At 48.4% G+C, this 24517-nt stretch overlaps 1 protein-coding gene across 1 annotated transcript; it reads right to left on the bottom strand.

Annotated features, from left to right (window-relative positions):
* Window positions 1-18160: 18160 nt before the first annotated feature.
* LOC119183823 (mite group 2 allergen Tyr p 2-like) lies at window positions 18161-23934 on the bottom strand. Its single transcript, XM_075892764.1, has 4 exons — window positions 23775-23934; window positions 21250-21357; window positions 19359-19537; window positions 18161-18281 (listed from the first exon to the last, which is right to left on the bottom strand). Exons 1-4 carry the CDS (start codon window positions 23872-23874, stop codon window positions 18198-18200), a joined length of 471 nt encoding a protein of 156 aa, XP_075748879.1. The 5' UTR covers window positions 23875-23934; the 3' UTR covers window positions 18161-18197.
* Between the last annotated feature and the right edge of the window lie 583 nt (window positions 23935-24517).

Genomic DNA, 24517 nt, shown 5'->3' with positions numbered 1-24517 from the left:
ACGCATGCGTTTGTTTTAAGTCACTTCACATACGAGGCAGCAATGCACAACTGGTCAAGAGCAGAGTCCGAGACACTGAATGTGCTCCTCAGGAAAGTTATCAAGAAGGTCCTGGGCCTACCCATACATACCAGCACCGAGCGTCTGCTTGAGCTTGGCATACACAACACGCTCGAAGAAATAGCAGAAGCCCAAGAGAGAGCACAGTTTGCAAGGTTATCTACTACAAGGTCGGGGAGAATGATCCTACAGGAGCTGGGCCAACACCCAATAGCAATCAGACGCAATTATAATGATATCCCTGACAACATCAGGTAGACTATCATGGTATCTCCTATACCAAGAAACATGCATCCAGAACACAACGTCGGAAGAAGAGTAGCGAGGGCCAGGACTATACTTCGTCAAGTCTCAAACGAGGAACGAGGGGTCGTATTTGTTGACGCGGCTTCCTACGCCAATGGGAAAGCGTTTGTGGCAGTGGTAGTCGATGGGGCTGGCCATGTCATCAACTCAGCGACGGTCAGGACGAAAGACCCAATCATTGCGGAACTAGTGGCCATCGCCTTAGCCCTCAAGATGAATAACATTGAAGTCGTCTACAGTTATTCCATGGCAGCACTACGGGCGTTCGCCAAGGGGACGGTCTGTGAACAAACGCTGAAAATACTGCAAGGCAAGAACATAACACATCATCTTCTGAGTTGGTTCCCACCTCACCTTGGACAAATCAACGATTCCCCTCCCAATTTCAACGAAGCAGCACACGAGGCGGCGCGAGAACTCTCCAACCGCGCCTCCCCGGGGATGCATTCTACCGGTGAAGGGGATAACCGGGAAATTCTTACAACATATAACGAGCTCACTAGACATTTCTACCTGTCTAGAAAGATTTTACCCCCACCTCACAAAAATCTAACCCGGCCCCAAGCACTTACATTAAGGCTTTTGCAAACGCGAATGTATCCTACTTTGAAAATGTTGCACATCATGTACCCCAACCTATACCCAAGTAATCTTTGTCCACATTGTGCGGAAATAGCTTAATTAGAACACATGCTCTGGCAGTGCACCAAATTCGCTCATTTATCGCACATCACCTCTGCCAGATGGGAGGCGGCAATCCGCAGCTCGTCCTTGGCAGATCAGCTCTGGGCTGTCCACCAAGCCCGCGAGGCGGCTGAGGAGCTTGACATCTCAGTACCCACGTGGGAGCTGCCCGCGACACAGTGATCTGTGTTTTGGAGGACCAAATAAAAGTTTATCCAATCCAATCCAATTTCTTTATTTGAGAAAACGCTTACATATGTAATTCTAAAGACCGCACTGCCTATTACGCTGCATAAACAATGCGATGCTACGAACGAAAAAAAACTAGTGTTTCCTACGCGTTCGGTAAAACGACATGATGCAACCACCTAACAGTAGCTCTGCGTCCTGCGCGACCTTCTTGCGTTTCCCAATATAACATGGTCAGATGACATCCACATTTCACGCAGCACCGCCTCCATTTCATCAATGCCAGCCACATGCGGCCGATTCTACATGAACGGGTCACTGTCTGGGACAATGAAAAACATAAATGGTCGCTTGATGATATAGAACACATTCTGCAAGACGTGCCCAGTAACACACGTAAAAGACCGACAAGCAGATTGCAGCGGAGAAGCGCCGGCGTGCCAATGTCCGTCTTCTCAAGCGTGCCCACGAAAACGTCAGAGCAACGAACTCCGGTACACAGTACCACACGCGACAAAAACATAGATGACATGTTGCCGAGTTACGGACACATTGCATGCCAGCAGTGGTAATACCATAAAATAAAATCTGTTCAAACAAACCCTCATTGCGCTAATTATACCGGGATGGAAATGGTACGAGAACAGCATCACGGGTAGCCGCAGATGAAACCAGGACTCGTGCAGTAGAGCCAGTGGAAGACTATCGTCTTTCGACGACATTTGCAGCGAAGCATAGGCACCCGTTTCGTAGTGCATTTTTTTAGCTTCGAAAAAAGAGACAAATGAAACCTTTTAAGCTTTGTTCTGAACAAAGTTTAAGAAAGATCGAAGACATTCATAGTTCAGAAGTACCCTGTTGCACAGTGGCAGGCATTTTCATAGCTGTCTATATTGTCACGCAGCAAAGAACGACGCAGTTGTCTATAAGAAAAACAAGTTTATTGGAGCGAGCCTGTGCTCCCCTAACAACTGAAAGAATACACAGGCGGCGAAGCAGCGGCCGGCAAAACGACGGGCACGCTAGTGAACGTCGGCGATCGAATGTCGCGGCATCGGCTGTGCGGGAATTTATATCCCTCGGCGCGAGGGTTTCTCGAATAGTCGAATTGTATCGAGAACGCCGTGATAGCGTTTGTTAGAAACGCTGTTCGTTCGGAACGCTCGAAGCGCTGTTCGACAGCGTTTGTTCGAAACGCTGTGGTAGCGTTGTTCGAAACGCTGTGAAAACGGCGATAGCACACACCGGCGCAGCCAGGCCGAAAAAAACAAAACACAAATAAACAAACCCAATGCATGGTTCGCGGCATTACCCCACCTCTAAGAGTGCATCGACCCGATGCTAACATAAGGGACAGTCCACACAAATTAAAGTTCGTCATCGTCCGTAGAAAGGTTTTAAGCGAACCACATGGACGACTTCGGGCCGCGTGCGTCGTCGTGATATACGGGAGTCACCATCGGGGATCACTTCGTACGTTAGTTCGCCAACACGTCGTAGAATCTGGCAGGGTCTGAAATAGCGTCGTAGAAGTTTCTCACTGAGTCCACGTCGTCGAATGGGAGTCCAAACCCACACACGATCTCCAGGATGGTACTCGGCGTCTCGGCGTCGGAGATTGTAGCGTCCGGCATCCACCAGTTGCCGGTTTGTTATACGAACTCGAGCGAGCTGGCGGGCCTCCTCCGCACGTTGGAGGTATCCTTGGACGTAGGCGTTGAGGTCGTCGTCTTCTATGTGCGGATGCATGGCGTCGATCATCGTAGTCGGCCGTCTTCCGTAGACGAGCTCGAACGGTGTCATCTGCGTGGTTTCTTGGATAGCCGTGTTGTACGCAAACGTGACGTACGGGAGGACTTCGTCCCACGTCTTATGTTGAACGTCGACGTACATAGACAGCATATCCGCGATTGTCTTATTCAGCCGTTCCGTTAGTCCGTTCGTTTGGGGGTGGTACGCCGTCGTTCTTCGGTGATCTGTGCTGCTGTAGCGTAAGATTCCTTGCATGAGCTCCGCAGTGAAGGTCATTCTGCGGTCCGCGATTAGGACCTCAGGGGCTCCATGTCGCAGCACCGCTCTTCCGTGGGCAGGGGGACCTTCCACGGGCGAAGTTGGCATTGCTGCGACGGTTGGGGGATTGGTACGGGTAGGGCGACGGCGAACGGTAAACGGGATGGTCCACGGCTGGTGTTCGACAGGTATTTTTCGATCTCAAATGGGCGCTGGCCGGCTCGCGGGCGGGTTGCGTCGACGGAGAACCCACGCAAACCCAGTCTCTTGTACGGGCAGCGGTGGTAGACGCGGTCGGCCTCTCCGCAGTGGTAGCACAGCGGACAATTATCTGGCGTTCGCCACACCTCGGTCTTCCTAGGCGCCTGGTTTCGGGTTACAGGGGGTCGGGCGGGCGACATTGGGCGGCGGTACGGTACGGCGGGGCCCCTTGATAATGGGTTGGGACGGGTCGGGGTCGACGAGCAGCAGCGGAGTAGGTCATCGCTTGTGGTTCGCAAGATGCTTCCGACGGCGTGGAATTCCCCAGTGCTTGCTGAACCTCCTCGCGGACGACGTCAGTGAGGGAGGCGACTTGGGGCTGCGGCGTTGCTGGGAACAATTTCCTCAGTTCCTCGCGAACGACGGCGCGGATAGTTTCCCGCAAGTCTTCCGTCGCCAATCCACGGGCGTTTACCGGGTTCACCGAAAGGGTGTTGAGTGGTCTATCGTATTGCCGCGAACGCATACACAAGGTCCTCTCGATCATCGAAGCCTCGGTGACGAACTCAGCGACGGTCTTAGGGGGGTTGCGGATGAGTCCAGCGAAGAGCTCTTGTTTAACTCCCCGCATCAGAAAGCACACCTTCTTCTCTTCTGCCATTTCGGGGTCAGCTCTCCGGAACAGCATCTTCATCTCCTCAGCGAACAGTACAACACTTTCGTTAGGGTGTTGCATTCGCGTCTCCAACAAAAGGGCGGCTTGTTCTTTCCGCACAACCGTAGCGAATGTTCTGAGGAATTCGCTCTTAAAGACAGTCCAGTCGGTTAGGGAGCCTTCATGGTTCTCAAACCACGTTCGAGCTGCATCCTCCAAATAGAAGAAGACATGACGAAACGTTTCTTCGTCATCCCACCTGTTAAAGATGCGGATGCGCTCCAGCTTCTCCAGCCACTCTTCCAGGTCTTCACCAGGAGATCCTCGAAATGATGGGGGCTCACGAGGTTGTTGCAGAACGACGGCAGGGTTGGTAGTGCTGGTCATGGTGCCTGCGTTGATCATCGTGGTTTTTACGTCTTCTTTCCTTTTTTTATCCGGGAGCAGTCCAAACTCTGGCTGAAGGCCTTGCTGTCGGTGGCTGACACGAGTTGGGCGTGCTTGTCGTGTTGGGCTTGCTTGTCGGCTTGGCAATGGCTTAGGGTTCATGTACGCCGCACCTCCACCAGATGTCACGCAGCAAAGAACGACGCAGTTGTCTATAAGGAAAACAAGTTTCTTGGAGTGAACCTGGGCTCCCCTAACAGCTTAAATAATACACAGGCGGCGAAGCAGCGGCCGGCAAAACGACGGGCACGCTAGTGAGCGTCGGCGATCGAATGTCGAGGCATCGGCTGTGCGGGAATTTATATCCCTCGGCGCGAGGGTTTCTCGAATAGTCGACTAGTATCGAGAACACCGTGTTAGCGTTTGTTAGAAACGCTGTTCGTTCGGAACGCTCGAAGCGCTGTTCGATAGCGTTTGTTCGAAACGCTGTGAAAACAGCGATAGCACAGGCCGGCGCAGCCAGGCCGAAAAAACAAAACACAAATAAACAAACCCAATGCATGGTTCGCGGCAATATATTGTCTCAATGCAGAAATAGCAGCAGTCGAATCCATGTTCGGGACGCCTGACAACAGCCCCGCATCTGGTCAAGAAAGACTTCCGCGCATCGACACCCCCGTTCACCGCAGCAGCCGGCGCCTGTTAGGCCTCAGCCCGGAGTTTGGTCCATTGCCAGAAAGCGTGACTGTGCCAGAAAGCATGACGGCACCTGGAAGCACTGGCTCCAACATGTCCAGCCCAAGCATGACACAGGTGACTGTTTTGAACCCTCGACTTCCGGTTGACTTCCACGGAAACGCATATGAAGATGCACACGACTGGCTCGAGGAATTCGAGCACACAGCGAATGTTAACGGTTGGAACACCACACAGAAATTGGGCTAAGTTTATTTTCCGCTTCAAGACGGAGCCCGAACATGGTTCACGAATCGCGTGTGGTCGTCTTGGGACGAGTTCCGGCAGAAGTTCCTCGACACGTTCGCGAGCACGGAAAGACGAGAAATCGCACAGCGTCTCCACGAGTCACGGATTCAGAAACCAAATGAATCCGTTACGATGTTTGTTGAGGACATGGCGCGGCTATTTCGTCGAGCAGATCCTACATCCTCTGGGGCTGCCCGGAGGATCCCCCGCCCGCCGACCTCCTTTGCTCACCCCCCACCGAGGGACAATGGGAGGCCCTTCTCTCCAGCAACGACATAGACATCCAGACACGGGTCCTGAAACGAGCGGAAGAAGTCATCGAGAAACACAGCCTGGCAGCCTTCGTGGCTTAGCCTCCCTTACCCCTCACCCCTTCGACTAATAAAGTTGTTACTCACTCACTCGAGCAGATCCTAATATGTCCGAAGCCAAAAAGGTTAGCCACCTCATGCGGGGCGTTAAAGAGCAGCTGTTCGCTGGTCTCGAACGAAACCCGCCTACAAGTGTGGATGAGTTCTCCAAGGAGGCGACATCTATCGAACGCGCACTGCATCTACGTTATCGCCAGTATGACCGCCCAACCCACAGTGCACCGATCAGCGTGGCAGCCACTACCACAGCAACAACACCCGACGAAGGTTCTTTGCGCCAACTAATACGAGAAATCGTACAAGAAGAGGTCAAGAAACTCGTCGCCAGACCGAATGACTGCGCGATCGCTTCAGTAACAGAAGTTGTACGCCAGGAGATCAGGCAAGCGCTCTCGCTTCCTGAGCCGAACACGAGCACTCCCAGGGCAAGCTATGCAGACGTAGTCCACCGACAGCCAGCGAACGTGCCGACACCACATGAGTACCACCAGCAACATCCACCGACAGCGCCTTGGTACTACAGAGAAACTTCGATGCCGAGGCGGCCACCACTTCACAAAACTGACATCTGGCGTACCCCTGATCATAGGCCCCTGTGCTTTCACTGTGGGGAAGCAGGCCACATCGTTCGGTATTGCCCGTATCGCGCCGCAGGGTACCAAGGGTTTCGTTCTACGGTTCCTCGGCGCCATTTCAACGGAACACCTGACGTCGACACGAGTGTCATGACTCCGCGGGATGTTCCTCCTGGGTTTCGGTCACGCTCACCCTCTCCTGGGCGTTATTCTCCATCCTCTAGACGGAGCACCACTGACATGCCAAGAGGGAGATCTCCTAGTCCACGCCGGGGAAACTAAAAGCAGCGACCTCAGGGGGGAAGGTTGCGAATCATCGAAGTGCTGAAAATCCCCCATTACTGCCGAGCGAATAGAGACACATTTTCAATGAATCGACGAAAGATGAGGTTGTTACTGCCGAAGTTGCAATTACGATTGACGGGCATGACGTCATGGCATTGGTCGACACTGGCGCGGACTTCTCAATAATGAGTGAGAGTCTGGCAGACACGCTCAGGAAGGGTAGAATGGAATGGACAGGACCGCAGATTAGAGGAGCTAGAGGGCAGCTACTCACACCTACCGGAAAGTGCACCGCAAGAATGAAGATAAGGGATGCATCCTTCGTCGCAACTTTTGTTATCCTTTCTGAGTGTTGCAAACAGGCAATCTGGGGGATGGATTTCTTGCGCGAATACGGTGCCATCATCACTATTCTGGACGGTGTACTGACCTTTTCAGTGGATCAAAGCGCAGCGCTACACCGAAAATCCCGACGAGTCATTGACGATGTGACCGTACCTCCGTTATCGTGCCGCCTTGTTTCAGTCACGTGCAGCGAGCAGAATACTGGAGAAGGAATCGCTGAACAAGTATTGACGCTCGTACTCTCTCGCTGTGTTGCAATTGCCAGAAGTATCGTCAATGTTGTGTGCGGCGAAGCAGAGGTTCTGTTGACGAATTTTACCAACGAGCGACGACACATTACACAAGGCACTACAGTTGCCTACTTCGACGAGATCACCGAAATCCGCGAGTGCTGTGTAGTACAACAGGACAAGCCGCAAGCCACGTCAGCCCCACCACCTATCGACGTAAGCTCGGATTTGTCACCAGCGCAGAGACAGCGTCTAGTAGATCTTCTTCACCAGTTCAAAGACTGTTTTTCATCGACCTCGAGGGTGAGTCAAACGCCCCTGACGAAGCATCGGATAATAACGGAGGAGACGGCAAGGCTAATACGACAGAACCCATACCACGTAGCACCGAAAGAGCGTGAAGCAATCCAGGAACAAGTGAAAAAAATGCTCGATGATGACGTCATCCAGCCGCCAAGAAGTCCTTGGGCATCGCCGGTAGTGCTGGTTAAAAATAAAGATGGAAGCTTGCGATTTTGTGTCGACTACCGCAAGCTGAACCGTGTGACAAAGAAAGACGTATACCCATTACCGCGCATCGATGATTCACTCGACAGGCTGAGGTATGCACGCTACTTTTTGTCAATGGACCTCAAAAGTGGGTATTGGCAAATTGAGGTCGACGAGCGAGATAGAGAAAAAAACGGCTTTTGTAACGCCTGACGGGCTTTATGAATTTAAAGTCTTGCCATTTGGATTGTGCTCAGCCCCCGCAACATTTCAGAGACTGATGGATACCGTTCTGTCAGGCCTTAAGTGGCAGACATGTCTGGTCTATCTGGACGACGTCATTGTTTTTTCAAAAAACATTTGAGGAACACCTGAGCAGGCTGCCATCGGTATTCAGGACAATAAGGTCTGCCGGCCTGACACTGAAACCCGAGAAGTGTCATTTCGGTTTCAAGGAGCTTCAATTTTTAGGCCATGTGGTGAGCCATGAAGGTGTTCGACCTGATCCCGATAAGATTGCGGCTGTCAGAAAGTTTCCGGTACCAAAAGACAAGAAAGCAGTCAGGCGTTTCCTTGGCCTATGCGCATACTACCGAAGGTTTATTGCCAATTTCTCCCACATAGCCTCGCCGTTAACACGACTCACAAGAGAAGACGTTTCGTTCACATGGGGCGACGATCAACAGGTGGCATTTGACGATCTCCGACAACGCCTGCAGACTCCGCCTGTGCTTGCTCACTTTGATGAGGATGCTCCTACCATGGTCCATACAGATGCCAGCAACGTGGGTTTAGGCGCTGTACTCGTCCAGTGGCAAGACTCAGCCGAGCGTGTGATCGCATATGCTAGTAGGACTCTTCCCGCGCCGAGTCCAACTACTCCACAACGAAAAAAGAGTGTCTTGCTGTCGTATGGGCGGTTATGAAGTTTCGTCCGTACCTCTATGCTCGTTCCTTCCACGTAGTCAGCGACCATCATTCCCTCTGCTGGCTGACCAACTTGAAAGACCCGTCTGGTCGGCTCGCACGGTGGAGCTTACGCCTTCAAGAGTTTGATATGACGGTCGTGTATAAGTCCGGACGGCAGCACGCCGACGCCGATTGCTTATCAAAGTCACCGATAAAGCGCGACGATGACACAGAAGATGACAGCATGGTGTTTGTAGGAGTCGTTGACACCACTATGATTTCATGCAAGCAGAAAGAAGACAGTGAGTTAATTGCTCTTGTTGAGTTTTTGAATGGCCGGACAACAACCGTCCCTAGAAGATTTGCAAGGAGCTTGCCGTCATTCTGCTTACGTAGTGGTGTTCTCTATGAAAAGAACCTTTCTCCCAGAGGAAGCACCCACCTACTTGTCGTTCCGACGTCACTTCGTGAGGAGATACTTTGTGCTTGCCACGATGAGCCAACGTCTGGTCATCTCGGATACACACGCACATTGGCCAGAATCCAACAGAAATACTACTGGCCAAGACTTCCAGCTATTGTGAAGTATTACGTGCGCACGTGCCTCGATTGCCAACGACGAAAATCGCCACCGTTAAAACCAGCTGGACTATTACAACCAATTCAAGTGCCCACGGTACCTTTTGCCCAAATTGGAATGGATCTCCTTGGACCATATCCGACTTCCCATGCTGGCAACAAGTGGGTAATAGTCGCCACTGATTATCTTACGCGCTATGCGGAAACAAAGGCTTTGTCAAGTGGCACCGCCGTTGAAACCGCACGATTATTCGTTGAAAATATCGTCCTGAGGCACGGTGCTCCAACAATCATAATAACGGATCGAGGTGCCGCTTTCACGGCCGCGCTCCTGAAGGCAGTGCTTGAGCTCGGTGGAACAGCCCATCGGAAAACCACTTCCTATCATCCACAAACCAACGGCTTAACAGAACGCCTCAACGAGACTATTGCCGACATGTTGAGTATGTACGTTGACGTGGATCACAAGAACTGGTACGACATCCTGCCATACATCACGTTCGCCTATAATACAGCGCAGCAAGAAACTACACGAAGAACGCCGTTCAGTCTCCTTCATGGCCGTGAAGTGACAACAATGCTTGACGCCATGTTACTGCACGACTTCAATGACATTGATTTGGACGCTGTATCTTTTACCCAACGAGCAGAAGAAGCGAGGCAGCTTGCGCGCGTCCGAATCACCCAGCAGCAAAATTATGACGCCCAACGTTATAATCTGCGACACCGACATGTCGTCTATCGGGCCGGCGACAAAGTCTGAGTATGGAGTCCTATCCGCCGCCGGGGACTGTCTGAAAAATTGCTGAAGAAGTATTTTGGCCCCTACACAGTTTTACAACGCCTGAGCGACGTTAATTACGTGGTCATTCCTGACAGCCCCTCGACAACTCGTCAGCAAAAACCAGAAATCGTGCACGTTGTGCGAATGAAGCCCTACTTTTCGGACTGATTTACACCATACATCTACTACACCGTCTTTTGTAGAAGAGCATCGGGACGCTGCTTTCTGGAGGGGGGCAAATGCCACATTGAATATGCAGCACCAAGAGAACAACGAAGAACACGCGCAGCGAGAGAAGAAGACAAGGTTCTCTTCCGATCAGTTTGCCAGTGTTCCGGTACAATTAAAGTGAGTTTCCTGAATTCGACTGCTGCTGTTTCTGCATTGTGACAATATAGGCTCTAATTTCAGTAAAACGTGTGGGTGCCACTACCTCGGGCAGTTAATGGAATCTTTTCGTTTTTTTTCTATATTGTCACATAAATAATCCAATAATGAAAAATCCAATGCACCAATCGAACCATTTTCATGGGTATGCGTGTACCACATACATACTGCAGCTCGTTTAGTTGCTAAATATGCAAAACGGCAAAGCTACAACACAATGCGGTTGCACTGGATTAAGAGCCTAGAAAGTTTTCTTGTAAAGCCTGACACTCACCGATGTAGACACTGAGACGCACTGAAGACGCGCACACCAACCATGTCCATCGTTTTGAGAAGAAAGTCTTTGCGACGTAGCATCATCGCACGCACAATGCAGAAGAAGAAACACCGCCCGTCACGTTATACAAGTGGACGTCGCATGGCGCATCCGACACGCCAGACACTTGAGCAAGCTAAACGGCTTTTCTAGAACTGACGCGATGCTTTCGAGGTTGTAACAGTACAGGACAGCACGCCGGTGGTCGAAATTCTCGAACAGGCCTGTGCGAACAGATTATATGTATGTTCTCGCAGCGCATCGATGTTCACTGTTTCAATGGGCACCACGACACACCAGCTGCGTAGCAACACGGCAGATATAGTTCGACAGATATACAGGTCGCGGTTTTTTCCATTTTTTTTAAAGCTCGAAACTACTGGGTGGCGTCACTGGGCACCGACCCTGCCATCAGGAACTACGCTGCTCGGCTCGAATTTCATGCTTCGCTTGACGGAATTGAGCACTGCACTGCTGCTCCACCGAACATGACGCTGTGCTTCCCACGAATCGCTACAGATTACCGCTGATATGCAGTGACTTGCTCTGCCTAGAGACGGGGCTCCCATAAGTCAAGGTGAAGCGTGAGTGAAGGGGTGCTCTGGAATACGGGGGTAAATTCTAGATACGACAGTACGTAAAAAATAGATGTTGTCACTATCTGGGAAGTCCCTTTTGTCCCACATGAATAATTTATTGTCATTCTGCAGGCTTCCTTGCGTTTCTTTCTCGAAAACTGAGCGCTCGCCACTTTCTTTTACCTAACGCTTCGAACTCGTGCGTCGTCCGTGAAAGGAAAAGGTCGGGTGCGAAGCGCTAATGCACGGAAAGGCACGCGAGATGGCCGAGGATTATCGTTGTAGGGAAGGAAGATCACCCAAACATGCTTTTTATCTCTGTAGAGTTTGACGGTTATTGATGAAATGTTCCATTTTCTAGCTATCGCATTCTAAAATATTCTTCAGTTTTACCGGATATGGATAGAGGGACTTTTTATAAAACGATGACTTTCATTTTAGATTACTCCTATTTTTATTCATCACCTCTATCCAAGAGTTGCGACACGGTGGAGCTTCACGCCTCAAATTATAGACGGCGTAGGTTTTGCTGTCGTTGTTGTTGTTGTTGTTCTTCTTCTTCTTTTTGTTGTTGTTGTTGTTGTTCTTGTAGTCGTCGTCGTATTCGTTGTAGTCGTCGTCGTCGTCGTTGTCGTCAGGCAGAAATTAGAAAATGTTTCTGCCTGTGCGTGGAAATGAAGGAGGGACCACAGCCGTGTCGCCTCTAGTGTCTTGCTTGAGCGCTATTAATTGGCATATTCAACCACTTCATGACCTCTTTCACCCTTCTCTATGTAGTTACAGACTATTTTCTTGTCTTTTTCCCTCTTCTATTCTCTCTCTATCCTATTTGTACTCCCCTTTCCCCAGCGTAGGGTAGCCAACCGGTCATGAGCCTTGTTAACCTCCCTGCATTCTCTCTTGTTCTTCCTTCTTTCCTCTATTCTTCAGGCACACCAATGCGCCTTGGTTTTCTCATGCTATGTTCGGAAGGTTATGTATTATTAGCGATGGCCTAGAAATACGTGATGGATGATTCTCCACTCCCCAGCTCATGTGAAAGTGGACATTATTCAGTTTTTCTCTGTTTATTTAAGCTTCGGACTGCAGTTAAATAAATGGAATGGAATGAAAAACTTTATTTCAGCCCTGCAGGACGCGCTTAGCGCGTAGCGGGCGTCTCCCACGTAGGGACCGACAGGGAGTACCTGGCAGCCGCTTCGTGGGTCGGCTGGACGGCCCATTGCTGGTCGGCGAGAAGTGAGCTCCTGAGGGACCTCTCCCACTTGCTTGAGGTAGAGTCGGGAGGAGTTGTTCTACACTCCCAGAGCATGCCTGCGAGTGTCGCTGTGTGTCCACATGATGGGCATGTGTCGCTGGGGTATGCATCAGGATAATAACCCAGTTTATTTTATGTGTCTGTTATATTCAGAGTGCGGCAAATAGGGCCCCATTTGCAAGTGTCTGCAGCATATGCTGAGGGAATATTTAGGTGAACTCTTGTGTTCTTTGCGGTCGTTTCGTTTCTGGGAACCGAAATCAGCGATGTGTGAATCTCTCCTGACCAGTGAACATTTATATTGCAATACTGAACCTAAATCTGTGGGAATGTCCATTCATGCGATTATTTATGTTGTCTTGTGATAGTGGATAACTTTGCGATAGAAACTATCATCTAAGAGTAGGCGAAGTCACCTATTTTCAACAAACCTCTTCAAAAAGACTTTTATTTTAAACAATAAAGGTAATCTGATTTCAGCATAGGAACTAATGAACGAGGTCAGTCCAAAATTACGCTGCTACATTAGAAGGCATAACTTTGCTTGCTTTTCTGGACTTTGATTCAATTGCACCGCATAGTGCATAGGCTATAATGACGCCAGCTTTGAGCCACAAGCTTATTCCCAAGTCGATAACGCCGGCGAGCGCAAAGTTATATGTCATACGCGCATCAGCAAACATTAAAGGGACTGTGACGTATCACCCAGTACACCCTGGCGCTCTGAAATCTCTCGCAATATTGACAACGACTGCCAGTTTGGAAAGAAAAAATTGACTAGAATGGTGTCAAACAACCTGTTTCACTCAAAAAAGCGATTCAGTCTGAGAGCCACTTGTTGCGGTATTGTAGTGCAGCACTGCGCTGCTACATTGCTCCTGCATCCCCCCCCCCCCCCCCCCCGTTTTACAAGTTAATGCGCTTCGAATACACGCACGCCTTTTGTTGTTCGATGCCTGTCTGTTCATCACGGTTATGTATAGTTTCACTCATTTGTTGCAGTACAAGTCCCACTCACACACGATGCGCGCACCATACACAGCACTTTGTGGGGCATGAATGCCACTTGCGCGCGAAAACCAAATACTCGCACATGCATAGCCAGGTGATCGACATGGAACATGAACTTGATTTTATATTCGGGGTTTAACGTCCCAAAACCACCATGTGATTATGAGAGACGCCGTAGTGTGTGTGTGTGTGTGGGGGGGGGGGGGGGGGGGGCTCCGGAAATTTCGAGCACCTGGGGTTCTTGAACGTGCACTGAAATCTGAGCACATGGGCCTACAGTACTTTCGCCTTCATCAAAAATGCAGCATCCGCAGCCGGGATTCAATCCCGCTACCTGCGGGTCAGCAGCCGAGTACCTTAGCCACTAGACCACGGCGCCGGGGCATCATGGAACGTGAAACATTGCCCTCGCAAGCAACACTTGAAAACGTTCCCGCTCTTGGCATTTTGCGGGGGTAGCCTAAACGGTTAGGCAAATCAATAAACGGTGAGAGCCTTTTTGGGGGCCAGTTCCATGACGTGGTTATGATGGCCGCCTTAGTTGAGAGCGTCAGAAAATGTTGGCCATCTAGCGTTTTTTTGCGTGCACTGACCCCGCACAGTACGTCAGCCTCTAGCATTTCACTTCGATCAAAATGCGACCGCCGCCGATGGAATCGAACCCATGACTTTCTGCTCAGCAGGCAATCACCGTAATCACTACAGCACCATGGCGAACTCACTCATATGCACCCATAACTACTGTAGCCTAGCGTCACTCGTTCACCGAAGAATACGCCAGTGAACTCGCACTTTGTTTCAATGAAAGGTGGTGTCTGTGTTCGAACGTTAGTGACCACGTTGCGTCAGACAATGAGCTATCCATCAGAAGCCAGTGCATAGTTCACGTGCCTTGTAGGTCTACGACATCATCATCATCGGCCTGATTACGCCCACTGCAGGGCAAATGCCTCTCCCAAGTTTCACCAACCAATCCGGTCCTGTATTTTCTGCTGCCCCGTTATACCTGAAAACTACTCAATTACACTATGACGTCATTCCTCCTCGATAGACGTGGCTTGAAGTGCGGAATAAGCAGCTACTTGCGCATTGCTTCGGATGAGATCAATACCCACAATGCGTGTGATCTGCCAGATGTCTTTTTTTTCTACTTGTGTGCTCTATTACGTCATCCTCCCACCGATCGGTGAAAACCAAGGTCTCCCTAGCAACATAGAATGCTAAGTGCAAAGCAATGTAAGGAACGTTTGTCGCCCACCACCACAGATCTTTTCATTCTCGACCAAAGAATTTTCATTTTTACCTTTCCTGGCATCATGAGGGTTAGAGTAGGATCGAAATCTCTATGATATAGGATGGTACATGCATAACCAAGACATTTGTATGCGCTCTCACATCTCCCGTGGTTCTCGTTGGCCGATAGGTGGGGCGCATGCAGATGTACGAATACGCTTACATTGAAAATATGAATGTCTTCGGGTTAGTGTGTGGGTTAGCTGCTGTAGTTGGGTTCCTATTACGGATGAGACACCGGCACTGACTGCATAGGATTATATACTCATCGCCACAAATAGCGTCGATGTACAAATAGTACGAGAAAAAGTGATGCTCGTAATGAACTTTAATAAATATTTAGCTTCAAGCTGAATGACGAAGAGTTTCAAAATGTTTTCGCGATGAGGGAAGGAGGGGTGGAGCGAGAATGGTAGAACAGATTTTCGGTGTAAAACACGCGTAATCACATGTGTGTGCGCGCGCGCGCGCGCGTGTGTGTGTGTGTGTGTGTGTGTGTGTGTGTGTGGTTGTGTGTGTGTCACGTAGCATTTCACCAAATAGTGCAATTTCCACCAGGAAGACTTTGCGAAGTAGCAAGACACCTAGCTGAGAAGGTGCTGGAAGAAAGAAACGGGAACAGCAACTGTGTCACTGTAACTTCTTTCATTACTTCTCCAAAGGTTTCTTCAGAATGCTGCGTTACAAAAGGAACAAGTCTTTCAGAAATGTGCCATGTCCCGACCGATTTTCTTATTTGTTTCTTTTCAATGGCCAGAGTTACTCTAGTTTTGGTTCCCCTGGAGCAACCAGGGGTTGGAGGAAAGAAATACATTCTCCTCGTGCGAAGACAACGACGCCGCTGAAGTTTTGTGCATTGGTTGTCTTTCAAATCATAAAGCCTGTCCAATAAGAAGCTTTCTTCGCGAAACTAAAGTAACGACGATACGCAGTTAAGCATATTACGAGCGTCCACAGCGCAATTTCGTTCAAGTGTCCTTTCCGAGGAGCATATCAGGAAAGTCGATTCATTGTTCACCTTTTCGCTTGATATTCTCGGTCTGTTTCCTGAAAAAAAAAATTCCTACCATAGCCGTTAATCACACTATTATCATAAGGTCACCCCTTCTTGAATTTTTCATAAATGAATTGGCAGTGAAATAATGCATCATTCTAAAATACATTTGCGAGAAAGTGGTCCGAAGTTTGATGAGTGCAGCTGTCTAGACATATTTTCTTTCAAAAGTACTTTGTTTTCTTTTTGCATCGTTTGGTATTTCTTTCTTACACCTGCTCATATTTGCTTTATTGATTTTACCCCTCTGTCCAGAACGGAGTAACCATGAGTACTGGATAATTTCCGTTCTTTCCGTATGATCCCCCTCTTCCCCGTCCTTGAAAAGTGTGCATGAGGTCCTTTACATGTCACTCAGACGGAACTGCCAATAGGGGTCTCATAGTATTTATATTAGTAAAAATTATTATTAACGAACAAGACACTCAAATGAAGGTACCAATGCTGATTTAATTTGCGCGCATTCGTGAGGGAACATTGTTGTGTTTTGTTTGTTTATGTAGCAAAAATACGAGTCCTGTATTCATTTAGCGGTCACGCAGCGTATTTCATTGGTCAAACTTGGTATAATTAACACGTGCACGCACGAAATGGGGCCAACACAGGAGGCCCCACCGGCGCTGCAAGCTGCATTACCAACGAATAACAAAGCTGCGCCACGAATGTTCTTTTATCGCAGTGCGGCCGGCTTCGTTATCTCCGCAATTTCTGTCCGAGTACGTGGCTGCATAAACAGGCATTGTAAAACCATCCGGAATAGTTCTTCGAATGCTTACGCTTTCTGTAAAGGCCGCTAATTAAATTAATTCAGGGGGTACGTTGCGCCACTAATTGTACATTGTGCACCGCATTAGTACGCACTGGCGACCGTATCGCTGGCGTCTACGAAACTGCTCCTGCGTGCACTCAGAAGTGCAGGCTTTCGCGGCGGCTGCTGGCAGCTCTAAAATAGCCGTGCGTATTCCGCTTGGGTGGCAACGGGCGTTTTGCTATGCGACGCTCAGTGCGATTCTCTTTAAAATAACTTTTTTTTATTACCAAAGCGAGTGTGGCAAAACGCTACTAAGCACTTCATCACGATGGGAATCGCTGCACGCGCGCTCGAACCGGCAGTTTTCAATTAACGGCCGATCGCTTCCGGCTCTATTATAGCGACCCTCCACAAACCTCTACTCCCGCATTGTTTCAGCATAACACACCGGTCGAACTGGCAACCCCGTGCGTACGTGTTTGCTCGCTTTGTTCGCCATTCTCGATATCTTGTTCCCGTACAGCCTTCTGCCCTACCCCTTCTCCTTTCACTTTCGATTGCCCCTTTAGGGAATCGCAGAACACGTGGCGCCGTGTGGTCTGGACTTTTCTGTGCTCAAGAGGGTCAGAGCGGAGGCAGGTGACGCAGAGGTGCGAGAGAGGCTAATGCATTTTTTTCGAAGATTCTGTTATCTCTCCCTCACTTTTCGCTCTTTGCTCTCTTTTTTTTTCTTTTTACCCGCACTCTACGGCCCTCTTCGGATATCATGCAAACCGTGCCACATCTACGAGGCAAGGGAGGTAGGTGGTGCAGTGTTCCCCCTTGCGAGGATTGTACGTAATGATCTACGCTTTCGACGCTCTCAGACTGAGCATACGTTTACAGCTTCAGCGTGAGCCGAGTTGGTTCATTTGCAGCACTCGTTAATTTAATTGCTGCATCGTTAACGAGTGTGCCTCGCCAGGTTATAGGGCGGAGGGTTGTCGTGTATCGCCCGCGTCCTTTATGTTTCCCTCACTTCCAAACGCGGCACTCGGTCAGGTTTTTACGCTGACGAGCTGCATGTAAGTTCGAAGCCTTTCAGTATAAAAGAAGTGGCCACATTCACACTGTTCTATTAAGTACTGCACAGACTACAGCGCTTACCCGTATATAGCGCTGCACATCGACCTCCACTTTGGCGATGGCGTATAAAGGGTTAAAAAAAGAGACGGAAGTGTGAACGATTGCTCTTCGTTAAAAACTTTTATTGTGGTGTTTCATTGTTCAGCTTTTCTGAACAAACTTTTATTGTAGAGCTTTTCTTTATTTTTGTTTTTCCTCACAATGCCGTATTATCAAAGTAGTAATTTGGTTGCAGCTTTCCTCGTGTTACGCATGTCGCGTGCGTGCGCATTGGCTGTAAACATGTAGGTGCTTCACATGCTAAGGGAAACACATCAAAACCAGACGCTGTAAGTAGACATATATAGATGCGACCGGGTAAGACATACGTTTATTGCTAATTTAGTGCTTGAGCTCCACCGGAACCTTGAAGCAGAAGAATTCACCGGTGGCGTCTTGGCCCTTGAAGACAGCCTTCCCGGCGACCTTGAACGAATACACAAGAAAAAGTGTCTCTGTATGTTTTGTTTTCCCAGCAAATATGCATCGTATTGATGCCCTTGTCGCACAATGCCCTTTAAAAGCCTGTTATCTGTTACACGAGTACAAACTTAAATGAAAAGCATAGATAATAGAACACAAGTAATGCAAGGAATGCTTGATGAGCTAATGATTGTGTTTCCTTGTTGATGCTTTTTTTTCTTTGCAACTTGTGAACAACGGTTCTGGATCCATAGCGATCTGTCAGTACCTACTTATTTCTACGGGGACTAAGCACACCAAAGTTGTGCGTATAAGTAAAAACGAATATAACAACATTGCGTCAAAGCAGGCGTGCAACTTCGATTACACCATCTCTGCTTCAACACATTATTGCGTATAGAACCAATATTTTTTCATAACACAACTTTCGACGAAACAGGAACACTTCACGCTGCTTTGCAGTATTAAAGTCACTTGGCTTCTCCTGCATTCGCTTGCTATCGGCGTCTTGCTATCGCTCTTCGCAGTCGACTTTCAATGAAACTTAGAACACTTAATGAAAATTGATTGAATGAGCCTCCAAGATTCACACCGGCACGACAGCCGGAAGCCGGAGTGCCATTGTCAGAGAGCCAAGACAAGGAATAGATTCGCCTCCAGTTTTTTTTTAAATTCTAAGCGTCACCCGTAATTGCGCAGAGTTGCTGGTGGTATGGACCTTTTACTTGTTGGTAAACAAAAGTAGCTGTCATCGACACAGTGAAATGCTCGTAGTGACGTCCTGGCACGTAGGCTTGACCCAGCCCACCTTTAAGCACACCGTGAACGCAGGGACAAACTCTATGCGGTGGGAGCCTCGCCGCGTTCGCGCTGTGCTCGGAGGCAGCTTTGCAGCTGCTGTGCCAGTTGTCACGTGATCATATACGGCAGCGGCAAGCCTTGGGCTGGGCGGAGCCTAGGCGCCGCGACGTCGCTATAAGCGCCTCGGTGTGTCGACGGCACCTGCCCCTGTTTACTAACATGGTGTAGGTCTGTAAGCGACCAATGAGAAATAGTGCGAATACACAGAAAGCTGCTTACCGGTGGGAAGGTCGGGGACATGGCGAGCTCAAACTTGGCGGTGTACTTGTCGCCAGCCTTCAGCGGGCAGCTGACGCCCATGAAGTTGCACGCATCGGTCTTGAAAGCCGGGAACGGCTGAGGCGCGATGTCGCCAATAGCACCGAGCACACGCACGCGAAGAGTCTTGGAGTCGTGAGCTGGAAGCAACCAGAAGACACGTTCGCAGACGCCGTGTGTGGTCACTCTCAGTATATCAGTTTATTTGCGTTCGGGGCATGTATGTACAAGCCGTCAAGAACCCCTGGTACCACTTGCATGGACGCAGATCAATGCACAGCCAAAACTTCAAAAAGAAATATATTTTCAAGTAAGTACTAAAGAGAACTATGGCATAAAGTAATTAGTATTTTATTATCCCTAAACGTTTTGCCCAAATAATAATGCACATGGACATCGAGTAAAACAAAAATGCAACAAAGAATAAGTTTATTGAAAGGTTCCTGAAACCTGCTTTGTCTTCCACAAAACTGCCTCCCTTTTTTTGTTATTAATATTAAGTGTATGATGCCCAGTAGTATCCTTCCTTACTCCGAGCGCCAGTATGAATAACAAGGAGTTCGTATTAAAAAAAATAGACAATGCACACAGCAGATATGTATTCATTTGCTCTATCAAGTACACCAACAAAGATTAGAGAAAAAGTGTTCAAAACACGTAAACTTATATGAACGAAGTTAGAGTGAAATAATGTCTGTAATAGCACGCATTTTCCAACATAGTAGTCACTTATAGTTTATTTACATTTGATTGTACACAACAACTTACTATGCAAGTTCATATGTACCGCACATGTTTTAACAGACCATGCAAAGCAAGATAGTTGTCTACTCTAATAATTATCTACAACATACAAATCATGCGAAAATTCTTTTTGTACGCCAAGTTCACCTACAAATAACGCATAAATATGCTTCCTTTGGTTTCGCCGAAATACCCTTTTCAAATAGCTGAATTATCAGTATACTAACTAGTAAACAAGAAATTTTGCTATCAAAGATTATTATTCACACTCACTTTAATATTATAAAATCAAGTAACGTAAGCAATGGTCTAAATATAGCTACGCACTTGTGCTCAAATGTAGGTAGTGATACACCTAATTCGGGAATCCGACACTTGTGTGCCCGCAAGTCAAATGCTATACATATCTCAAGTTTTGTTCGTGATTATCACCAGAGCGACCAGTCGATTATCACCAGAGCGATCGGCGAGTATAGTTCCAGGCGATAGACATGCCACACTGTGCCTTGAATTGAACCTCGGTAACAGTGGTTTACAGAGCACTTTGATAATGTGGTCTCCCATCTTCTTCAGTGATCAATACGTCGAGGCGCAGTTACGGCAGTCAACGTGATTCAAGTCAACGTCAGACCAAGAAACGTACAGCTGCTCTTGCAATGGGAACAAGCTCTCTGTGCGTACACCACTCCGTGTTTTAAAGACTATAGAGAGAAGTTCTCTTATTTCATAAAACACTTGGACACTATCAGCACTAATAGCTGTGCCTATCGAGATTGCACGCTCTTCAGCTAGATGCCGTTAGCTCCACTTGCGCTGTGGAAAACGCGCAATACGACGTGAAATCCCATGATAGTGCGCCAGAGTCATATGAGGCGAGGCATAAACGGCATGCTACTGCGTGGGAAAGCAGCGTACAGGGGACGATTAACGACTGATATCCCTTGTGTATGTACCAACCAAGAAATTATTTCCCGATGACGTCACGTGAACAGACTGCTGGCGTGACGAATCATTCCAAAGAGACGGGAAGTTTCAAGAAATAGTAATGCGCTCAGTCTTCATACTTTCAGAGCTTGTTTACGAGTCCTTGGATGTGTCCCTTCTTTACCTGCGCGGAAGTCGATCTCAACCTTGGGCTTGTCCTCCAGCGTTACGGTGCATGGTAGCGTGGCACAGTGGCTAATTCGAACAGCGTCCACGTTGCTCGTGGATCCAGCTGCGTAAAAAAAAAGAAAAATAATACGTCGGTGTCATTTCTGCGACCATCCTCTTTGTGTGACCACAAAACGTCTACCAGAGGGCAAGAAGTGAACAACGTTATTAGCATATCAAGACCTTCTCTATTCTTCTATCTATCGTTTTCTTTTTTCCCGACATTCCTGAACCGCAGTCTACCGCGGTAGTGTAGCGGTTAGGGTGCTCGAATGCTGAGCAGAAGGTCACAGGTTCGATCCATGCAGCGGTGGTCGTTTTGATGAAAGCGATATTATAGAGGTACATGTACTGTGCGGTATCAGTGCCCGTTAAAGAAAACCATATGGTCAAGATTTCCGAAGGCCCCTACTACGGCGCCTCTCATAATCATATTGTGGTTTAAGGACGTAAAACTTCAGCTAGCATTCCTTGAAAATAGTGATAGGAAACACTCTATATATGCTATAAGGAAATACTGGACCAGAGTCAATGCATTCGCGCTTAATAAATCACAACCTAGATTATGTATCCTTTTCGTTTGTTTTTTTTTACATCAATAGTCTCAATGCCTCATTTGCTGCCCTCTATTTTCTACTAGAAAAATCATGGTGCCTGCGAAATTGTAATTAATGTTGCCGAAATCTTGGCAAGGGAAGCCTATACAGTGTATGTAGCCTCGGGTGGTGCGAAGCTGAAAGTGCAATAAAACGCGCGAAATTCAACAAAAAGAAAAAAAAAATGTGTTCAAGGTGACATTGAAGTAAGTATCTCATCTTGTCTAATACCGGTGTGACACGGAGCATTGCTGATCGCGATTAAGCCCGATCGAATTTATCAAGAGTGACAGGCTCCCTCTACAGTTTTCGCAAAGAAGCCAATCAGTATAAAGAAGTTTGATACGTATCAGGGCCAATTGCAATGAAAAGTAACCGTTTGACACCAGTGTTACATATAAATAATCATATTTGCTAAGCTGTCGCGTCCCAAAACTATGACACGATTGCGAAAGTCACCGTATAGTGGAGTACTCCGGAAATTTTGGCTGTCTGGTGGTCTTTAAAAGAGTGACACCAACTTTACGCATGTCGAGTTATCGACACCCTATACTAACAAGTCGGTACAAATAATGCAACAAAGGGGCGAATTAATATATGTAATATTGATTAGTACGACCAGTGTTGAACCCCATTAAAAACGGCTGCAAAGCCCGCCAATTTTCGGCGCTGCCAGACCTGTCAAGTGGCCACTCCGCACAGTCCCGCCCCACCTTATCACGTGGCCCCACGAAATGGTGACGTTCCGCTCAGTTGACATTTCGTCTGCTCAGCGTGCCCGTGGCTTCGCCACCCCCGCTGTCGTCGCTGCCATGGTCACCGCCATCATCAGCATCCGCAAATGACGATGAAAACACCGAATAATATGGAATCGCGGTTATTCGTGGCCTGCCGAATCATTTTCGGTTCCATCCTCTTCCGAGTAGCGATTTTGAAATCGACACTAGACCATGCAGCGACGAGGAAGCTGGAGACGCACGCCTGAGACACGCTGGCTGGTAGGAGACATGAACGCTGCATGCGTGTTACTTGCTCCCGATGACTGTGGCTTCAAATTATCACATTCGCAATCACTACTCCGCGACAAATGAACCGAAGCGGCACAAGGAAAACGCTGGATTCACACAAACGCGCTCCTCGAAGCAAGTAAGTAAGTAAGTCAGTAAGAAAGTAATTGTTCCTACTCCCTTTTGACACATCCCAGGTGTTTCATGCGCCACAGTAATGAAAAAATGAGTAATGAGTAAATGAATACTTGGTTGTTTGTTCGCGCACTCGGCAGGCGTCACGGTATCACTATAGTGTATATTCTAGTACGCTGTAGTATCACTCCGAGTTTCCTCATTGCGCACACGTGAGCGCCCAATTGTTTGGTGAAGCCGCCGCCACCAGATGGTACCACATGCACATTAGTGGCCTTGGAGTTTGCTGAACCAGCTGAACACCTCAAAATACTGTCGATGTCTCATGACTGGGAACGCGCCGATGAACCATCGACGATCGAAATAGATTAACATCTACGCCACGTATGCGATTCATACCTAACTGAGAAACTCGTGCGTATCAGGCAATCGAATGAACGCCACGTCCCAAGTTTGAAATTTGGTGTCGCTGAACTTCGAGCATTTCGCTTCTATCGAAATGTGGTCGGTATCGATCCTGCGACCTTCGGGTCAACTGTCGACCACCGTGGCGGATGACACCAGTGTTACCGCTCATCTTAATGAATTTCCGTTCAGTATATTTACACCGAAACAGCCAACCCTCTACCAAGTTCTTTAACAGTGCCTGTACGCACGATAAAGGGCAGGTAAACAGCAATGTCAGTGCGAAAGATTTGACCTGTGAGCAAATACAAGCTAAATAGCAATGAAGACGTCCTTACATGAGCATTCCTCGACTTGTACTTGGGTAAGGTCACCGCGGACGGCTGGAGCCACTACAGCGACGAGGCAAAAAGCGAGAAGGGAGCAGTGACGGGCCATTGTGACTTAAAGGACCGGCGGCAGTGGTTCAACGGGGATCCAGACGCAATTTTATAAGTAGCGTCGACCCTATAGTTCCAGAAAGACGCCCACATCGAAGACAATAGACCAGTCCGCGTCAGCCATACGCGATCTCTTATCGCCCGAGTGCCCGAGAAACAGTAGCGGTTACACATTTTCGTTTATCATACTACTCGCGACTGGAATGAACATTATCAGTTGGGCAAGTGAGTGGTCTGCGTGCGGTCAGGGGACGTGCACTGAGGTTACTATGTGCGCACATTGCTTGTCAATCGCCCGTATCGGTTCAGAAGTCATTGGCGTGCGTTTCTAAATGTCACGTTGATACTGTTTCGTTTGGCACTTATGTAAATCACTGACGCAGACGCTTTTACGCGATATCTGTGGGGGCCAGATGACGGTGGCTACTCATATTGGGAGTTTCCACTGTGTCTGTGATCTGTAGTAGTAGTAGTAGTAGTAGTAGTAGTAGTAGTAGTAGTAGTAGTAGTAGTAGTAGTAGTTTTACGTACCATACCACCATATGATTATGAGGGACGCCGTATGTGCAGGTCCTTGCAAACTTTTTGTGCTTGATTTTCTTCAACGTGCACCTAAATCTAAAGTACGGGGGCCTCGCTGT

Source organism: Rhipicephalus microplus, chromosome 4 (genome assembly GCF_043290135.1).
Source record: "Rhipicephalus microplus isolate Deutch F79 chromosome 4, USDA_Rmic, whole genome shotgun sequence".
Taxonomy (NCBI): Eukaryota; Metazoa; Arthropoda; class Arachnida; order Ixodida; family Ixodidae; genus Rhipicephalus; species Rhipicephalus microplus.
The sequence above is the reverse complement of the archived record's forward strand: the minus strand, read 5'-3'. Positions and strand labels throughout refer to the sequence as shown.

Excerpts from the sequence above, each read along its gene's own strand:
- LOC119183823 (XM_075892764.1), bottom strand. The coding sequence starts at position 23,874 with ATGGCCCGTCACTGCTCCCTTCTCGCTTTTTGCCTCGTCGCTGTAGTG. Across the intron at positions 19,538-21,249 it reads TGAGATCGACTTCCGCGCAG|CTCACGACTCCAAGACTCTT; the intron begins GTAAAGAAGGGA and ends GGTTGCTTCCAG. Across the intron at positions 18,282-19,358 it reads TGTCCCCGACCTTCCCACCG|GTCGCCGGGAAGGCTGTCTT; the intron begins GTAAGCAGCTTT and ends TATTCGTTCAAG.